At 37.8% G+C, this 18,145-nt stretch overlaps 1 protein-coding gene across 1 annotated transcript; it reads right to left on the bottom strand.

The window, feature by feature from the left end:
• Positions 1-1,553: 1,553 nt before the first annotated feature.
• Positions 1,554-17,634, bottom strand: LOC129716970 (probable serine/threonine-protein kinase roco9). The gene is made up of 2 exons (XM_055666814.1): positions 16,661-17,634; positions 1,554-1,785 (listed from the first exon to the last, which is right to left on the bottom strand). The coding sequence occupies exons 1-2, from the start codon at positions 17,632-17,634 to the stop codon at positions 1,554-1,556; spliced, it is 1,206 nt and encodes a 401-aa protein (XP_055522789.1).
• Positions 17,635-18,145: the final 511 nt, after the last annotated feature.

Here is an 18,145-nt window from a genome sequence, read left to right as displayed (position 1 = left end):
AAATTCAGTTTCGTGTGTGAGAATGTCACCCGCTCACAGAAATTCAACAACAATGCACAGTGGTACAGTAAGGCAATGTAGGCGGACATGAGTTTTTCGATGCGATTTCGTGGTTTTAGAGTAAATTTTTTTTCTAAGAACTTGTTTCTTATGTTTAGTCTATTTTTTATGTGCAAATGAAAATTGGGGTGGTCCTGAAATCGACAAAATGAAAAAACTAACTTTTTGTTTTCATATATGTATATGTATATGTATACATTCATCGGCACAGTTGTAGATCAACTAATTTTAAGCAACTTTCGGTATTTCTTCACAATATTTATACAATATTTGTTCTTTCAAATGATACCAAAAAATATTATTTATGTTTGCCCTAAACGGAGACATCAATATATCAAAAGGGTCTATTTTTAAAATAGAAATAGTGAAAACTCTTCATCTGTACTACTACATCTGTGTCATGTTTTTTGGCGTATTTTTGATTAAAGTTACCGAAGAAAACTTTGTTTTTAAATTTGAATTGAAAAAATAGAGTGAAAAGACTGTTTTTGGAAACCAAATTTCATGTCTACAGAAAAATTTTTTACAAAGTTACTTAGAATTAGTTGGTCTACAAGTTTGCCAAAGAATGTTTACAATTATTTATGCAAATAAAAACAAGTTAATTTGTTTTTATTTCGTTGATTTGAGGACCACATAAATAGAATAAATAGAAGACTATGTATAAGAAACAACTTTTTACAAAAACTATGGCTTTAAACCGCAAACCAAAATCGCAACGAAAAGCTTATGTCCGCCTAAATTGCCTTACTGTACCACTGTGCAATAAGTTTAGTTACCTTTTTCACCACAAGAGGGGGTGTTCCCTGTCTGTCTTCACGGGAATATATGGGAAATTCGAGAGTGAACTATATTGTTATTTTAAGATATTTGCAAAATGTCATCTACATAGAGTATGATTATTATCCCCGTAGATTTCGATTTGTTGTCTGTTGCTTGCTTTAGTCCATACAAGCTTTTATTTGGACGAACAATCTGACTTTGTCCGTTTTCATTGAGTGGCAATTTCATGAAGATTTCCTCTTCCAATTGTCCATTCAAAAATGCTGTTTTGACATTCATTTGCTGTACAAGTTCGTTAGCAAGTGCAAGTGCGAAACGAACGCTTTCTAGCTTTACAACAGGTGCGAATGCTTCACTTTTGTCGAATCCTTGTCGCTGTGAACATTCTTGGCCACTATCCGCGCCTTGTGCCTGCCATCTTCTTTCAACGAGAAGATTCATTTTGAGTACTTGGTTTTACTTTGGTATACAGTTAACCACTGCCCAAGTATTGTTGCTATTCAATGCAACTACAGTTGACCACTGTCCAAGTATTGTTGCTATTCAATGCAACTAGCTTTTTTTTTGAGTGCTTGCTTCCATTCCTCCCAGTCCACTAGTTCCTTCAAGTCCTTGATTGTCTACGAAATTTCACCATTTTGGATTGTAGTCATTCTCGTTTAGTAGTCCGAAAACCAAACCACGTCTGGTGGTCTTCTATCCCTCTGGCTTTATCTCAATTCTTCATCTTCCTCTCCATCGGCTCGACAATCATTTGCACTCCCGTAGTCAGTTTCGCCAACTGATTCCTCCGATGCATCCTGGTTCTCGCCTGGATCTGGATTTTGTTCAACTATGGTAGCATCTTCTATTTGATCTTCATCGGATGGTGATCCATGACTATCATTCTCCTGATCTTTCTCAGAAGATGATTCCCGACCATCACTCTCGTGTTCCTGATCTCTTCACCGAGATTTCCATAGTTATCCTTGAATTGGAATTGTGTAGAAAGTGTCAAATCCTGTTCCCCAGATTTGACTTCATTCAATCCATTTCCACGATAAACTATGACCGATTCGTCGAATACGACGTTTCTACCAATTTTAATAAAACGTGTTTCGACATTCCACAATCTAAAACCATTGTTTGTGTATCCCAAAAAAATCAATGATTTACTCGTGGAATCCAGTTTTTTTTACGTTCCTCCTTTGATTTGTTTGAATGCTTTGCATCCAAAGATTCTCAAATATTTCAAATTGGGGCGTCTTCTAAACCACACTTGGTAGGAGTTTTATCTGACTCTAATGTCTTGTTCAGACTACGCCGGATATCACCTGATATCGCCAGATGATATCGGATATCACCTCGAGCGTTCACACTTCAGTGAGCTGATATGATTTGACATTTGCTTTGGTAATTGAAAAGAGAAGAAAGCAAAAACAGGTCAAAGCTAAAACAAGATAACAAGAGCAATGGGATTAGGATAAAGATGTCAGTTAGTTGGCTCGCACCAACGCGAACTCTCATATGCAATTGTCAACATGTGCGGGATGAAAACAGCAAATAAATTTCCTTCCTTTTTTCTCGCATGCAACGCGAAGTGCGAAATTTGTAGGGTTGCGTCAAATGTCTGTTGGCCGTGTTGCCAACTGCTGGAAATGTGGTTATTATTGGTTTTCGAACATGATATCCACGATAGCATGTAGCCGAGGTGATATCGGTTGACAGCTCGATTGTATGGGATATCAGGTAATATGGATGGTGATATGGCCTCGATAGCACGAATCGCCTGATATCAGGTGATATGCGGTGTAGTGTGAACGGGGTATAACCCTTTTGTTGGAGATCGGTTCGATAGATATGTTGCAGCAGCATTCAATGCTTTACCTTACATATCTTTAGATAACCCGCTTTCACAAAGCATTGCTCTTATCTTTTCCATTAATGATCTATTCATCCGTTCACTGACTCTGTTTTGCTGAGGAGGAGATTGAACAGTATAAATCAACAGTATATATCATCGCATCTTAGCATTGAAATACGGGTTTCAAAATATGCTGACGCCATGGCTTCATACGTGGAGAAGAGAAATTTGATTCACCAATAATTGACGAAAACCTTCAACTTCTAATTCGTTTGAAAAATGTCCGCAGACGTCAATATCAACGTTCTCGTGACCCTGTTTTTAAAACTATTTATAAAGATTTACAGAAAGAGATTAAACATAGATTTACTCTTCTGAGAAATCAAAATTTTGAGACTCAAGTTGAAAAATTGAAACCATATTCAAAACCCTTTTGGAAGCTGTCGAAGATTCTTAGAAACCTTCAAAGCCTATTCCAGTTTTAAAAGATGGTGAACGTTTTCTTGTATCCAATGAACAAAAGGCTCAAAGACTTGCTCAGCAGTTTGAGAGTGTTCATAACTCAAATTTGAATTTTGTAAGTCCAATTGAAAATGAAGTCACACGTCAATTTGATTTAATTTCTTCCCAGAATTTTTTACCTGCAGAAATAATTGAAACTAACTTGAATGAGATTAAATCAATTATTAAAAATTTCAAAAGTATGAAAGCACCTGGTGACGATGGAATCTTTAATATACTAATCAAACATCTCCCTGAGAGCACAATGGAATTTTTAGTGAAAATTTTCAATTACTGCTTCAAAATTGCATATTTTCCCAAATTATGGAAAAATGCAAAAATTACTCCAATTTTAAAGCCGGATAAGAATCCAGCTGAAGTTTCAAATTACCGACCAATCAGTTTGCTTTCTTCAATAAGTAAACTGTTTGAGAGAATTATTCTTAACCGAATGATGTCACACATCAACGAAAATTCAATTTTTGCAAATGAACAGTTTGGATTTCGCCATGGGCATTCCACAACTCACCAATTGCTCAGAGTTACTAATATGATACGAGCTAACAAATCTGAAGGTTATTCCACTGGAGCTGCTCTTTTAGACATAGAAAAAGCATTCGACAGTGTTTGGCATAAAGGTTTGATTGCGAAATTGCAAACTTTTAATTTTCCAATTTTCCTAATCAAAATTTTGAAAAATTATCTTACTGATCGAACTCTGCAGGTTGTCTTTCAGAATTCAAAATCTGATAGATTTCCTGTCAGAACAGGTGTGCCTCAAGGTTCTGTCTTGGGCCCAGTCCTGTATAACATATTCACTTCAGATCTTCCTGATTTGCCTCCAGGATGCACAAGCATTTCCGTAAAAGGAAAAAGCCTTCGTGTCATATGCAGTCGATTGCAGAAAAGTTTAGATATATTTTCTTCCTACTTGCAAAAGTGGAATATCTCTCCCAATGCTTCTAAGACTCAAATGATAATTTTTCCTCATAAGCCTAGGGCTTCTTTCCTCAAGCCAAACAATAATCACGTTGTCAAGATGAATGGGGTTATTTTGAGTTGGTCTGATAAGGTTAAGTACTTGGGACTAATTTACGATAAAAAACTTATTTTCAAAGAGCACATTGAGAGTATACAAGCCAAGTGCATCAAATATACGAGATGTTTATATCCTCTCATTAACAGGAATTCTAAACTTTGTTTAAAGAACAAACTTTTGGTTTACAAACAAATTTTTAGACCAGCAATGCTTTATGCTGTACCGATCTGGTCAAGTTGCTGTTCAACAAGGAAGAAAACGCTCCAAAGGATTCAGAATAAAATTCTGAAAATGATTTTGAAGCGTCCTCCTTGGTTTGGTACACTCGAATTACATAGACTTACTGGTGTTGAACCATTAGAAGCTATGTCAAATAAAATTATTAACAATATTCGACGAAAATCGTTGCAATCCTCAATTGCTACGATAAGCTCTCTTTGTAGCCAATAAGTTAGCATTTAAGTTAGTTGTAAGTTTACTTTCTTTCTTGACAAGTAGGTTTAAATCCCCACGAATGATAAGTCCTAATTGCGAAAGCAAACAAATCCTAACAATTAAAATTACAAATTACTAACAGTGTTGAGAAGTCACCATTTGTGATTGGACACACATACTCATTATTTACTAATATTTATCATAAATACTTAAGCTACTAACAAATCCCCCTATAAAAAAAAAGAAAAAAACCTATTAACAACAGCTATAAACATGTGTTATAGCTAGTTGGCCCAGGTTTATTGCAGTTGTAAAAACTTTATATGCGTTCCATCATAGGACCAGATGTTTTCAAGAGGCCGATTTGCTCGCCACAGAACGGCCTCGGGATTTTAACTGAAATATATTCTCTAAATTAAGTGTAAAGCAATAAATTTTATCTTGGCTTCATTTTTCAATGACAACATTATATTCCGACAGTGTCGTGAAAACAAAAAATGTGAGTTTTCTTTTTATAATGATCGATTATTATTGTCATTTAAATCGTTTTCGCGCATGTAAAAACACATGCCGTGAAATATTTATGGTGAAACCGGCCAAGGATTTTATCGTAATAACTGCGCGCCCCCGTAATTCTGTTGAAAATGAATATTCAATCAACGAAGGTGATGATTGGATAAATGCCATGATTTGTCATATTTCATTCAAGGCGACATGTTCTTTTCGGATAAACCCTCGAACGCAACAAAAATCCTTAATTTGATAAGAACATGGCATACATTAAACCAAACAAGCCTATCTTGGTATTCATCTGCCTGAGTTACGATTCTCTAGTTTTATGTTAAGCGTGGTACGCAGGTAAAAAGAAAAGAGGTTCACGAAATTTTGCCCTTTTTACCAAACGGAATTTTGACAGCTGAGAATGCTTCACAGTAACGATATCTGACGTCAGTGAGGGCATGATTTTTGTTTTTTTTTCTGACTTTGATTCTGTCCATCTCCCAATAACTTTTTTTTTATCACATGAATCAGTTTTAAACCCTATGAGCTCTGTTTTTAATTATAACCAGGCTAATTGGGAAAGATACAAAACTCATATTGAGAGAAATTTCAATAATGAGCTTGATTTGCAAAACGAAGTGAATATTGATTCCGCTATGGAAGCATTAAAATGTGCAATTGTTGAAGCCAGGAATTATTATGTTCCAAAGGCTCAAGAGAAATTTGATTCACCAATAATTGACGAAAATCTTCAACTTCTAATTGGTTTGAAAAATATCCGCAGACGTCAATATCAACGTTCTCGTGACCCTGTTTTTTTTAAACTATTTATAAAGATTTACAGAAAGAGATTAAACATAGATTTACTCTTCTGAGAAATCAAAATTTTGAGACTCAAGTTGAAAAATTGAAACCATATTCAAAACCCTTTTGGAAGCTGTCGAAGATTCTTAGAAACCTTCAAAGCCTATTCCAGTTTTAAAAGATTTTTTTTTCTTCATCTATAATTTATTTGACACGGCGCAAATACAATTTAATGTTTAACGGCGCCAATTATATCTGGTAGCTTACTTTCTGAAGTATCTTAATAACTAAAAGCAAATTTTTTATCCTCGCTGCCGACTACGAGCTGAAACTAAATCTAACTTGAAGCTAGAATGTTTTGCATTAAAAGCACTGATTTGTTGTTTGATGGTTTTCCATCGCCATAGGTAAGCGGCATATTGAATATGTTCCGCTGCTGGGCCAAGATATTACGGACTGGCATATTGGGTTGTCTCCCTCGGGACCTGAGAGTATCGTGCGGGTCTAGTTGCTGTTTCCGGATCCGGGGTCTTAACGTGTTCTTGTCGTTTGGTTGGACGTAGGCGGAAGGGGATAGGACTAAACTGGGGCGTGGATGGATTTCAGGAAAACGTATATAAGGGACATGTAGGATAGGTCACGGCTCGCCAAGACATCACGAACAGGAACAGCCGGCTGCCTACCTTCGGCCTGCAGGGAAGCTATTAATCTAGACCTGGCGTCACGGTGTACAGGGCATGACCAAACCACATGCTCTATGTCGTGATAACCCTCACCACAGGCACAGATACCACTTTCCCCGAGCCCAACACGACGGAGATGCGCGTCAAATCTATAGTGATTGGACATAAGCCGGGACATCACGCAAATGAAATCCCGACCTACATCCAACCTCTTGAACCACGGGTTCGTCGATACTTTGGGGATTATGGAATGTAACCACCTTCCCAATTCCCCTCTGGTCCAAGCATTTTGCCAACTGATGATCGTATTCTGACGTACAAGTGCGAAAAATTCATTAAAGGCAATTGGTCTTTCATAAATATCACCGTTTGTTGCGCCCACCTTAGCTATAGAGTCCGCTTTCTCATTTCCCGGTATCGAGCAGTGAGAAGGGACCCACGCTAAGGTAATCTGAAACGATTTTTCGGATAAAGCACTCAGATGTTCCCGTATTTTCCCCAGGAAATACGGAAAGTGCTTAACATCTTTCATCGATCGGAGAGCCTCAATGGAACTGAGACTGTCCGTAAAGATGAAATAATGGTCCGTGGGCATTTTTTCGATAATCCCTAGGGTGTACTTAATTGCAGCCAATTCTGCGACGTAAACAGAAGCAGGATTATCGAGCTTATGGGAGACGGTTAAATTGTTATTGAAAATACCGAAGCCAGTGGACCCATCAAGAAGTGATCCGTCAGTGTAGAACATATTGTTGCAGTTGATGTTTCTATATTTATTGGAAAAAATTTTGGGGATCTGCTGCACGCGTAAATGATCCGGGATTCCACGAGTTTCTTCTATCATGGATGTATCGAAAAACACAGTAGAATCAGAAGTATTGGATTAGTCGACACGATTTGGAATATTCGAAGAAGGGTTAATATTTTGGGACATGTGATTGAAATACAATGTCATAAAACGGGCTTGAGAATTAAGTTCGATTAACCTTTCAAAATTTTCAATCACGGGACGGTTCAAGACCTCACATTTGATAAGAATACGAGAAGACAGGCTCCAGAAGCGGTTTTTCAATGGTAGTACTCCAGCTAAGACCTCCAAACTCATCGTATGGGTCGACTGCATGCAACCTAAGGCGATACGCAAACAACGATATTGTATTCGCTCCAGTTTGATCAGATGTGTGTTTGCTGCGGAGCGGAAGCAGAAACACCCGTATTCAATAACAGACAATATCGTTGTTTGGTAAAGCCTTATAAGGTCTCCTGGATGGGCTCCCCACCATTGTCCGGTTATTGTACGAAGAAAATTCACTCTTTGTTGACATTTTTTCATCAGATACCTCACGTGACAACCCCAGGTGCCTTTAGAGTCGAACCAGACACCAAGATATTTGTGTACCAAAACCTGAGAGATCGTTTTACCCATTAATTGTGTTTGAAGCTGAGCAGATTCATGCTTCCTAGAAAAAACTACTATCTCAGTCTTCTCCGGAGAGAATTCGATACCTAGCTGTAAAGCCCAAGCAGACAAATTGTCCAAGGTATCTTGCAATGGTTCTGCAAATCGGCAGCTTTGGCTCCTGTAACAGAGATTACACTGTCGTCTGCAAGTTGTCTTATCGTGCATGAATTTGCCAGACATTCGTCGATGTCATTTACATAAAAGTTTTAAAGAAGGGGGCTTAAACATAAGCCCTGGGGAAGACCCATGTAGCTAATGCGAAAAGTTGCCAAATCGCCGTGCGTAAAATGCATGTGCTTTTCGGACAACAAATTGTGCAAAAAATTGTTTAAAATTGGAGAAAATCCTTGTCGGTGAAGTTTGCCCGAAAGAATGTCAATAGAAACGGAATCAAAAGCCCTCTTAATGTCCAAGAACGCAGACGCCATTTGTTCTTTGCGAGCATACGCCAGCTGAATATCTGTTGAAAGCAGCGCAAGACAATCATTCGTCCCTTTGGCACGGCGGAAGCCAAATTGAGTATCCGATAGTAGGCCATTTGATTCGACCCAATGGTCTAAACGACGGAGTATCATTTTTTCCATCAATTTCCGGATACAGGATAGCATTGCAATCGGCCTTTAAGAGTTGTGATCAGAAGCTGGTTTCCCTGGTTTTTGGATGGCGATCACCTTCACTTGCCTCCAATCCTGCGGTACAATGTTTTGCTCCAGGAACTTATTGAACAAGTTCAACAAGCGCCTCTTGGCATTGCCGGGTAGATTCTTCAACAAGTTGAATTTGATTCTATCTAACCCAGGCGCGTTATTGTTACAGGACAGGAGGGCAACTGAAAATTCTGCCATCGTAAAAGGTGATTCTATCGCGTCGTGGCCCGGAGACGCATCACGAACAATATTTTGCTCAGGAACAGAGTCCGGACATACTTTCCTGGCAAAATCAAATATCCACCTACTTGAAGACTCCTCGCTTTCGTTGATCGTTACGCGATTCCGCATTCTTCGGGCTGTGTTCCAAAGAGTGCTCATCGATGTCTCCCTCGACGTCTCGTTCACGAACCGACGCCAATGTCCGCGTTTCTTTGCTTTAGCCAAGCTTTTAAGCTTGGTATCAAGCTCCGAATACCGTAAATAGTCGCCAGGTATGCCTCCCTTCTGGTAGGCCAAAAACGCGTCGGATCTTTGCGTGTAGACATCGGAGCACTCTTTGTCCCACCACGGAGTTGGAGGCCGTTCTTTAATCGTTACGCCGGGATATTTCTTCGTTTGAGCTTGCAACGCGGCGTCGAGAATCAAGCCCGCGAGGAGGTTGTATTCTTCAAGTGGTGGATGATGTTGAATCGAATCGACCGCTTTTGAAATCATTTCCTCGTATAACTTCTAATCGACATTCCGTGTGAGGTCATACGGAATGTCAACTGGTCGCATGCGAGGTGACCCGTTATTAATTGAAATAAGAATAGGCAAATGGTCGCTACCGTGAGGATCGAGGATTACCTTCCATGTGCAATCCAACCGTAGCGACGTCGAACATAAGGATAGATTCAAAGCGCTTGGGCGCGCTGGAGGTTTCGGGATACGTGTCATTTCGCCGTTGTTTAAAATAGTCATGTCGAAGTCATCGCAAAGGTTATAGATTAAAGAGGAGCGGTTATCATTGTAAGGGGAACCCCAAGCCACGCCATGAGAGTTGAAGTCTTCCAAAATCAAACGTGGCGAGGGAAGAAGTTCTATTAAATCAAAGAGCAGCCGTTGCCCAACCTGTGCTCTGGGAGGAATATATATTGAGGCAATACAAAGCTCTTTACCTTGTATTGTCATTTGACATGCGACAACTTCGATGCCTGGAATCGAGGGGAGGTTAATACGATAGAAAGAATAGCACTTTTTAATCCCTAAAAGTACTCCTCCATATGGGGTGTCTCGATCAAGGCGAATAATATTAAAATCATGGAAGTTGAGATCAATATTTGAAGTAAGCCAAGTTTCACAAAGGGAAAATGCATCGCATTTGTTTTTATTTATCAAAACTTTAAACGAATCAATTTTTGGTAAAATACTTCTACAATTCCACTGTAAGACAGAGATAGAATCCTTCATATACGCAGTTGAATTAGGCATCGAAGGATACAATCGCTGCAAGGAGGGGCCATTGGGCAGTCAACTGCTTCAAAAATGATCTAACTGTTGGGAGAAATGCTGTAAGAAAAATTTTAATTGGATCGGGTACATTGAAAGTTTCAAAAATCCAGTCCACAATGTCAGAAAATTTCACTAATCCAGAGTTTGTTTCATCAACTGGATGTGCGAAAGGAACAACTGGGGTTTTAGATGTTCCTGGCAGTGCTGGGAACTCCTTCTGGGACTTTAAATTCGCATGCCCAGGAGGAGTTTGCTTCGGTTTTTCCGCAGCACTGTTTGGTTTGCTTGTAACTTTCATTTCACTTTGAGAAATCTTAGGACCTTTTCTGGGAAGTTTAGGAGAGGAAATACTTTTCCTCTTTCTAGACTCCCCAGGATTGGCGTAAGATGTTCCCGCTGGTGAATCGTCAGAATCGGTTTCATCAGAGGACAACAGATCATAAGGGTTTGATGTAATGGGAGAAGTGGTTACGGTCTTCTTCAGCATCTCAGCGTAAGAACGCTTCGAACGCTCTTTGAGAGACCTCTTTATTTTATTCCTGCGCTGCATGTACACCGCACATGTCGAGAGCTCATGCTGACTCTCCCCACAGCGAATGCATTTTTCAGCATTTTTACTGCAGGAATCATCCGCATGATTCTCCCCACACTTGCCACAACGTGCCTTATTGCAGCCGTAGGTGGCGGTGTGGCCTCACTGCTTACAATTCAGGCAGTTCATGACGCGAGGCACATATAATCGCACAGGGAGACGAACCCGGTGGATCGAAACGTGGCTTGGTAGCGCTGACCCGGCGAACGTAACTCGAAACGAGTCTGACGGGGTGTATACTGTTTTGCCACCGATGATCGATGCTGACCGCAATTGCTTGCAGTCGAGCACCTTTACATCGGGACAGGTTTTGTTTTTAAAGCACCCTTTGGCACTTTCCAGTATACACTCGACGGACAGACTCGAATCGGTTATGACACCGTCGATCGCCACGTCTCGTGCGGGTATGTAAACGCGATACTCGCGTGTGAAGAGCTCAGAGCAGGCTATATCGTTGGCCTCTTTCAGGTTACTGACCACGACACGGAGCTTGTTAGGCCGGACCTTGGAAATTTCGGTCACGCCCTTGTACTCCTTCGTCAGTTCTTTAGAAATCTGCAAGAGGTTCAACTGTTTCGATTTCGGTTCCGCCTTTGGCCGAAAATAGACAGTATAGCTGCCCTGGGCTCCGTCTGGGTAAAGCCTGGGGCGAGGGGGGACTGAAGAATGAACAGGGGAGGGGGTAACAGAAGGGTCAAGGTCAGAGGGGTTCGGGGATGGTGGCGCGGGAGGCGAGGGATCTACATCCATCCCGCTAAGTCTAGCGCACTAGCGCCGACAAGAGCACGTACCTTTTTACTTCTCCCTTCCAGTAAGGTTGGTTGTCCGATCGTTCGAAGTTGCAGCCGTTACAGCCAGCAGCACCAATACAGCAGCACCAAACAGCCACCAGCAGCGAGCCAGGTGTAAGATCACTCCACACAGCGATACAACTCACTGTCAACTGATGGCTTCTTCTTTTTCCTCTTTTGTGTCTCGTCCACTGCTGTAGCACAATTCAGCCAGCAGCCAAATCGGCTTACGCACCAGCTGGTAGTCACGATGCGAAACAGTTGCACTATAATGAGTTAAATCAACTCCATTCACTTTGACGTTAAAACATTGAATCCTCTTTATTTTCTTTTTTAGGTTTACAGGTTGGTTCTTACAGCTAAGTTTACGCTGCTTAATTCTAGTACTACGAACTAGTGGGAGAAAAACATAGCTACCTCATTTACTTGTCATCCAATCGTGGGCTAGCTTGATGACGCCGCTACGATTGGTAATTTGAATACATAACATACAAACATACAGGCGTGCACGGCAGGCGCAGATAGCCTGTGAGTTTGTTTGTTTATTTTGCAGCCATATGCGCACATCGCATTGGGCTTGGGATAGGTCTGGACAAGACATGGGATAGTGACATTGGATACTCTCACTGTGGCAGTAAGGCATTATGCAACTCAAGTGCATTAGCTTAGTTATGCAACTTGTGAGGTTGGAAATAATTTATTGGCTGGGAAGGAACGTGACCAAGAATAACTGCTGGACATGTACTTCAGACTGGTGAGAAAATTAAAGGATTTGTTAATCGTTTTGGGACTTGTGGGAATCATGAGTGGTTTGGAAATTATGGTTTGTTAGTGGGAAACAAAGCAATACTTTGCTTTGGCTTTTCTTGAAAGCATATGGGAAAAAGGTTTCTTGGGAACATATGGGAAAAAGGTGGATTTCGTTATTAATTTATGGTCTTGGGAAAGTTATCTTGAAGTTGTGGGAAATTCATAAAATTCAAAAAATTCATAATCTGGGATATACCATACCATCCCTCCAAGAGGAACATAAATGGTGAAATTGAAATGAAACCATTTATTGTTGTCAACACTTTGGAGTAAATTGAAAAATAGGATGTGCTATGTTTTCTCTTATAAACGGTATTTGAATTTTATTGCATTGAATGATCATTAATACTGTGCTTTTGACATCGTTTGATTACTTATTTGAATTAAAATACATGAAAATGATTTTGATTTATATATGCTATCTGAGTATATAATATCTTGGAAATATTTGAATACATGTGATTTGAAATGTAATATGAAATTTAAGTTTTTATTAAACGGTTTTTGTGAACTAGTATTGAATGGTTTGAATTAATGTTTTTTATTTTGCAATTTGGATCTAAAAGTTCTTCTACTATATATGGACCTTCATAAAATGGATCCAGTTTTCTTCTGTTTTCAATTTTTAGATAAACCGTATCATTTATTTTTAATTGGATCGGGTTTGTACCTATTTCTGTTGAAATTGTTCGTTTTACTTTCTGTTCAATCAATTTATTTTTTGCAATTTCGTTCGATTTTTGAATTTTATACTTTAATTCTTTACTATATTGTTCAAAGTTGTAAACTGGTTCTATTCCTTGTTTGAAAATTTCTTGTGGTAATTTAGCTTTAACTCCAAAAACAAGTTCATGTGGAGAAAATCCATGATCTGTGTGTGGAGTAGTATTGTAGTTAAAAGCGTAAAATTTCAACCATTCATCCCAATCAGATTGATGCTCGTTAACGAAAGATCTCAGGTATTCATTTAAACATCTGTGATTTCTCTCGAGCGCTCCGATTGTCTGAGGATGATAAGCTGTACTAAATTTTTGTTTGATATGTAATATTTTGCAGATCTGATCAAAGACTTCATTATTATATTCTGTTCCTTGATCGGATCTTAAAGTTAAAAATGTTCCATATGTTAGTATGAAATCATTAACCAACGCTTTAGCGATAACATTTGCTTCTTTGGTTGGTACTGGTATTAATATAACGTATTTTGTTAGATCGCATTGAATAGTCACTGCGTATCTATTGTTATTATTACTTTTAGGTAACGGACCAACTGTATCTATTGATATAATTTCAAATGGGAATGATGGAGTTGTAGTTACTATTTGTTTTTCTTTTGTATGCTTTATGAGTTTGTTTCGTTTGCATAATTCACAGGCCTTAATGAATTCTGCAATCGATCTTTTCATATTATTCCATTTGTAGATTTCTCTTACTTGAAGGTATAATCTATGTTGTCCTACATGTCCTCCTGTAGGTGTATTATGAAAATCGTGTAATATTTTCTGTATTACTTCCTTTTTTGTAACCATCATTGGTGGTTTATAAATTATAATTTGTAAAGAATACACTAGTGTATTGGCTAAATTTTTGAAATTTTCGACAGTAATCATTTTGAATATTTCGTCGTTAGTCGACAGCGCTATTTTTCCTTGATTCATTTTTACCATGATATCCTCTAATTTCAGAAGAGCAGATTCTAAAATTTGACTTCCGTCATTTAACTGTTGATGCACTTGTGCAACAATTTTACTATTTTTATTGATTATAAACTTTAATTCATTTGCGACTACAATTGTTTCTAACTTAAGTAATTTATTTGTTTCAGAGGGGTTATTAGTCGAGTACGCAGAGAGGTGATCAATCTCTTCTGGCGTCGACTCCCGTTCACCCGTAATAATATCATTTATTTTATTCTTTCGAGTCTCTCTAGTCATAGATCTCGTATTTACTTTTAATATATTTATATTCTTTAACTCGTCTGAGGTTGTAATTATTCTAGACAACGCGTCTGCTCCTACATTTCCTTTGCCTGGAATGTATTCTATTGTGAAGTCATATTCTTCTAAATCGAGACGCATTCTGGTCAATTTAGAAGTAGGATTTTTCATTCCAAACAGATAAACCAAAGGTCTATGATCTGTCCGAACTGTGAATTTTCTTCCATACAAGTAAGGCTTGAAATAATTAATGGCCCAATGAATAGCCGTTAATTCTTTCAGAATAACAGGTTTATTTTTCTCTGCTTGAATAAATACTTTACTTGCAAAAGCGATTGGTAAATTTCCATTTTGTGTTTGTTGAGACAGAACTGCTCCACATCCAACGTCTGAAGCATCTGTCGTCAGTATAAATTCCTTTGAAAAATCGGGATATTGCAACAATGTTGGTGATATTAAAATATTTCTCAAACTGTCAAATGCAATTTGACATTTCTCAGTCCAAACGAACGTCGTGTTTTTCTTTAACAACTGATTTAAAGGATATGCCAACGTTGCGAAATTTGGCACAAATTTCCTATAATAATTACAGAATGCAACGAATCTTCTTACTTCGTCTGCATTTGTTGGTACTGGGTAATTCAACACAGCTTTAAATTTGGAATCATCAGGTAACATACCTTGATCAGTAATCTTATGACCTAAATATGTCACTTCTGTACTGAAAAAAATACATTTTTGTGCATTAAGTTTCAGATTATAGTATCTCAAACGTTCAAAAACTTGAGTTAGGTTTGAAAGATGATGATTAACTGAACAACCAATAATTACAATATCATCAATATAAATGAATGCTAACTCTGGCGTCAAACCTGCCATGGCTATTGTCATCATTCATTGAAAACTATCCGGGCTTATATTTAGTCCGAAAGGTAATCTTGTGAACTGATAATGACCATTTTTTGTTAAAAAGGCGGTGAATTTTCTAGATTCATTGTCTAGCGGTATTTGATGAAAACCTGACATGAGATCTAGAGTTGAAAAATACTTTGCTCTACCGAGTTGATCTAAGATGTCATCAATTCTCGGTAGCGGGAATTTATCCGCTAAAATCTTTTTGTTGAGTTGTCTAAAATCGACCACCAAGCGCCATTTTTTTTTCATTGTCATTAGACTTCTTTGGCACCAGTAAAATTGGAGAGTTATATGAAGATACTGAGGGCTCAATTATGTTGCTCTCTAACATTTTGTTCACCTGTTTGTCAATCTCGTCATGCTGTGCATGAATTGTCTTATAATTAGGAATGTATACTGGAACATTGTCATTAAGAACAATGTTCTGTGAATAAAAATTATTCTGCGTAACCACTTCCTCTGGTAAACAGAAAATATCTTGGTAGTTATTAATTAAATTCATAAATTTTTCTTTAGCATATTGCGGAATTTTTTCCATGTTAATGTTATTTAAAATTTGTTCACATCTACTTTCATGCTGACGTTTGTTTTTATTCACGTTAAGAATAACATAGTCAGTTAAACGACTTAACGTAGGTTTAAATTGAGAATAAGATATATACAATGGTTCATTATTAGTATTTATAAACTTAACGTAAGGTTTTATTGCTGAAATAATGGAGTTTCCACAAAATACTCCTGGATAAATCTATTCAGAATGAACTACCATGTCTTTTGAGATTCTTAAATGTGGGACTCTTCTGATAACTTCGCTGCGGCTTGGTATCATAAAGCCGTCGTTTAAATTATCTTCAATGGGTATCGCTATCTGTATATTTTCTATGTTAAATGTAAGTAGCCAATATTCATAATCTACAATACATTTATAATTAATCAAGAAGTCACGTCCTAAAATACCATCCGCTTGAATAGGTAAATCGGGCGTAACTAAATGAAAATTATGGTTCAAAACTAGGCTATTGTTAAAGCATAGTGCGGTGTTAACTAAGCCTAAAGTCTCTACGCTATTTTCTGTAATACCAACTAATTTTATTTTATTATTAATATTTACAGATTGATCTGGGTTGATATTACGCGCTTTAAATAACGATATATCAGCTCCAGTATCAATGATTAAATTACAAATTGTATTCCCGGTCATGTGCACTTTGACCTGGATAAAGTTTGATGCATTTAAATTAATTGTCAATATCGGTGTGGCGGTTGGTAACAACTGACTAGTTAGTCGACATCTAGGATCAGTTGTTACTGTTGGCCAAAAAAATAATTTGGATTGGAAAATCCATTTTGTGGTATTGCTAACTGTTGGTTATTAGCGTTTTGCTGACTGTTTGGTTGATTGGATCCCGTTGCTACTTGAGCGTAGCAGGGATTAACTAAGCGTTCATGATGTTGAGTCGGAATATTGCTCGGTAGTTGCGGAATGTTTTGCTGTCTTGCGAAAAACATTCTTGCAGCTTCGAAATTTCTATTCGGGTTAAACTGACGGTTTTGGTTGTAATTTTGATTAAAACCTCTATTAAACCGATTAAAGTTTCTATTGTTCTGCTGTTGATTGTATTGGTTGTTATGATTGCTATGATTTCTATAGTTATTAAGTGGGAATCGTGGTTGATATCGATTGTTGAAATTAGTTCTTTGATTATTATTCATCTGCGGTATCCTGTTCACGTTATTGTTTTGATATCTATTTCTGTTACTCGTGGCGTTTAGTACCACTGCGTTCGATGTTGACGTAGTAACATTTTCATTCTCCACCATTATATTAATGGCTTCCTGGAGATTGGTGAATTTACCTACTTTTAACATTATTTTTGTCTCTGAGTTTGAAGCATTCGCTACCAATGTTTGAATAGCAGCTTTTTGAGACATTTTCTTTGCGACTTCGCTCGGAATTTTTTCGGTAATATAGGTTTCAGTCAATTTTTCAGCAAGTGAATCTACTTGCTTAGTAAAATTTTGCAAATCGCTTGGAGATTTCAACTTTAAGTTATTCAGATTACTTTTAGCTGAATCTGACGTACTTTTCTCACTGCAATTGCTGATCAAAGCTTGAGTAATTCCGTCATAATCATCCGGAATTGTAGCGAATAGATTTCTCGCTTTCCCACTTAGTTTAGTTAAAATAACTTGAATAGCCGCTGCTTTGTTTTCAGCGGGTACTATTGTCTTAACTAAATTTACTGCGTCCACGAAGGATTTAACTCCTCCGGAGTTTCCATCATACGCAGGAATTAAGGTAGCCAGTTCGGCTGCTGTTTTTATATTAAGTGCCATTGATACTGCGGTATGAGCACGTTTACACCAAATGATTAATTTGGCTAAAATTTTTAATTTAAATTTTCTTTTTATTAAGTGAATATCACTGTTCGTTCTCGAGAACGAGTTAGTGGTACTCGGTGTTGCTAATTTATTATCGCTGTTTGCTCTTGAAAGCGAATCATTAATGTCGGGTTTCGGAAGAAGTTTTTTATTAGTAATTTCAGGCTCACTATCATACCCTCTTTGAGTCACTGGGGTGTTGTCCAGAATATTTATGCATTTGTTATATGTTTCCTTTAATTTAGTATAGGCTTCTACTTCCTCATTCCAGTTTTCAGTTCTGATTCTATACCGTAGGGATTGTTATAAGATTTTATATTCTGTAAACAATTCCTGAAGTTGAATTGTTTTGGTTTGTATGCCCGATAATGTTCTTCCTCTAGTTTTATTTTTATATAAATTAAGATATTCTCTGTTTATGAAAGCTTCAATCTCTTTCAACCGTTCCATCTACTACCAACCAAAT

Source organism: Wyeomyia smithii, chromosome 1 (assembly GCF_029784165.1).
Source record: "Wyeomyia smithii strain HCP4-BCI-WySm-NY-G18 chromosome 1, ASM2978416v1, whole genome shotgun sequence".
Taxonomy (NCBI): domain Eukaryota; kingdom Metazoa; phylum Arthropoda; class Insecta; order Diptera; family Culicidae; genus Wyeomyia; species Wyeomyia smithii.
Note: the sequence above shows the minus strand (reverse complement) of the source record. Positions and strands in the feature narration are given on the sequence as shown.